Source organism: Adiantum capillus-veneris, chromosome 19 (genome assembly GCF_014529385.1).
Source record: "Adiantum capillus-veneris isolate H3 chromosome 19, ASM1452938v2, whole genome shotgun sequence".
NCBI classification, from domain to species: Eukaryota; Viridiplantae; Streptophyta; class Polypodiopsida; order Polypodiales; family Pteridaceae; genus Adiantum; species Adiantum capillus-veneris.
Window position 1 is genome coordinate 154957139 of NC_140949.1, and position 2437 is coordinate 154959575.

General features: G+C 38.9%; 1 protein-coding gene across 1 annotated transcript; it reads right to left on the minus strand.

The window, feature by feature from the left end:
- Positions 1–1158: 1158 nt before the first annotated feature.
- LOC147435120 (uncharacterized) lies at positions 1159–2064 on the minus strand. The gene has a single exon (XM_086489722.1). The coding sequence runs from the start codon at positions 2062–2064 to the stop codon at positions 1159–1161; it is 906 nt and encodes a 301-aa protein (XP_086345848.1).
- Positions 2065–2437: the final 373 nt, after the last annotated feature.

A 2437-nucleotide genomic window follows, 5' to 3' on the forward strand; every position in this document is an offset into this window, starting at 1 on the left:
ATTTATCTTTAGAATCGGTCCATGTTGTTGTTGTCTAAGAAGCTTCTTTTTCGCTACCCTTTCTTTAGCCTCTACTTGAGCTTCTGCAATAATGTGTTGTTTTTCTTGTATCTTTTTCTTTGCTTGATGGATTTGCTGGAGCATGTTTGGGGTTAATGGTAGATGGAATCACTTTAGTCGGCAACCACTTATCCAATTAGGCATTTCCTCCCCATCCAATGTAGCAAGCTTGACAACACCGCTTGGTGATAAATCTTTAATCACAAAGGGTCCCATCCCTCGCTTTTTAAGTTTCTTTGCATGTTGTTTCAATGTATAAGCCAAGACATAATGGCCTGTTTTGAATTTTTTGGAAAGTACATGCTTATCAAAAAATTCTTTTTGCCTTCATTTTTGTGCATAGATAGAATCTACTACCTTCAAGCGAAGCTTATCTAGCTGTTCAAGGTCATCTATACGTGAAGATATTTCATGACCAGTCCACTCTAGACATTTTGCTGTTCTTAAGGTTGGGATTAGAAATTCCATAGGCAGTATAGCATTTAGGCCAAACACCATGTTGTAAGGTGTTGTGCCTATCGAGGTTTTGTAAGCTATCCTATACGCCCATAAAGTTGAATGTAGTTTCTGATCCCAATCCATTCTAGACTCTGATACTATCTATGTTAGAATTGTACATAAAGTCTTATTTGTGGCCTTGGCTTGACCATTAGCCTGTGGGTGGTAGGGAGATGACTTCTTATGAACTATCATGAAGTGTTCAAGAAGATTTTCAATTATCTCATTTATGAATTGTGTGCCTCGATCACTGACAATTTCTATCGGTAGACCATATCTCACAAATATATTTTCGTACAAAAATTGTGCCATAGTCCTGGCATCAGCCTTTGGTGTAGCTTTAGCTTCTACCTATTTCGTTAGATAGTCTATGGCTACAGTGATATATTGGGCATGTGTTTTGTATGCAAGGGGTGATATTGGTCCTACGAAGTCTATTCCCCACTTGGCAAAGGCTCTGGCTCCCATCATTGGTCGTAAGGGCACTTCATCCCATTTTATCAGTACGTTGGTTCTTTGACAAGACTCGCATTGTTTTGTATACTCGTTTGCATCCATATGCAATGTTGGCCACCATAATCCCGATGTCAGTACAATTTTTTATGTCTTCTCCCCTGAGAGATGGCCTCCATTAATCCCTCCATGTGCTTGTTCCAAGATTGGAACATACATGTTTTTCGTTGCACACAGCTTAAGCTGGTTATCCTTTCCCCTTTTATACAACTGATTTTCAATAAGAGTAAAATCACGAGCTTCTGTTTCTATCATTTTTTGTCGTGTTTTGGTGATATTTTTAGGAAATGTTTTCGTTTCCAAATAATCAATAATGTATTGACTCCATGCTGGCGTAAGTGTTATTTGAAACAATGTGGCATGTTCAATGGGTGGGCTTGATTTGCATTTGACACAACTAGTGACATAATCATGAACATCGATACGCATGGTCGGCCAATACACTCCCAATTGTCTTAGTCTTTGGAAGGTTTTTGTTGCTGAACAATGAAACTTTACTATTTGGATATGCTCTTCCAACAAATATGTTTCATATTCCTCAGGGTTTATGAACACTCTTAGAATGCCGTTGGAACCCAGATTATATGATCGTCCCCCAACCAACTGAAAGTTCTTAGCTTGGCAAATCTTTCGTCGTTTAAGGTCTAGGTCTGTCTTATCAAATTCTCCACCCTGTGATAGTAGCTTGACAGTTTCTTGGGACCACTTAGGTACCATTTCTATATTGAAAAGGTATGCATTAGGTAGGTCATCATCCACTCCCTCTGGATCGTCTCCATTAGGTAATCGAGAGAGGTGATCTGTACGGAGGTGTGTCTTCCCCTTCTTTACCACTACAGTAAATTCAAACTCTAACAATATTATGAACCATCTTACGATTCGTCCAGTATTGCATGGTTTGTTAACAAGGCATAAAAGGGCTTGATAGTCTGTGAAAAACACAAACTTATTTGCGAGTAGATAATGACGGAATTTCTTAACGGCATAAATCATTCCAAGCCCTTCTCTCTCAGTGGTGGTGTAATTCCTTTCAACAATATTTAGTTGTTGACTAGAATAGTTGACTGGGAAATCCACGGTTCCCTCCCCCGGTTGAGCCAGAATACATCCAATAGCAAATGCAGAAGCATCTATATGGACGTGAAAGATTTTTTTCCAATTAGGTGCTCATAGCACTGGAGGGGATACAAGCGCATCTTTTAATTTTTTAAAAGATTCCTCGCATTTATCTGTCCATTCAAATATCACGAGAAGTCTATACAATGGTTGTGCAATAATTACATACATGTGTATGAACCTCCTGTAATAACCACAATGTCCCATGAAGCATTGTACTTGCTTTGCATTAATCGGCTTAGGCATTTCA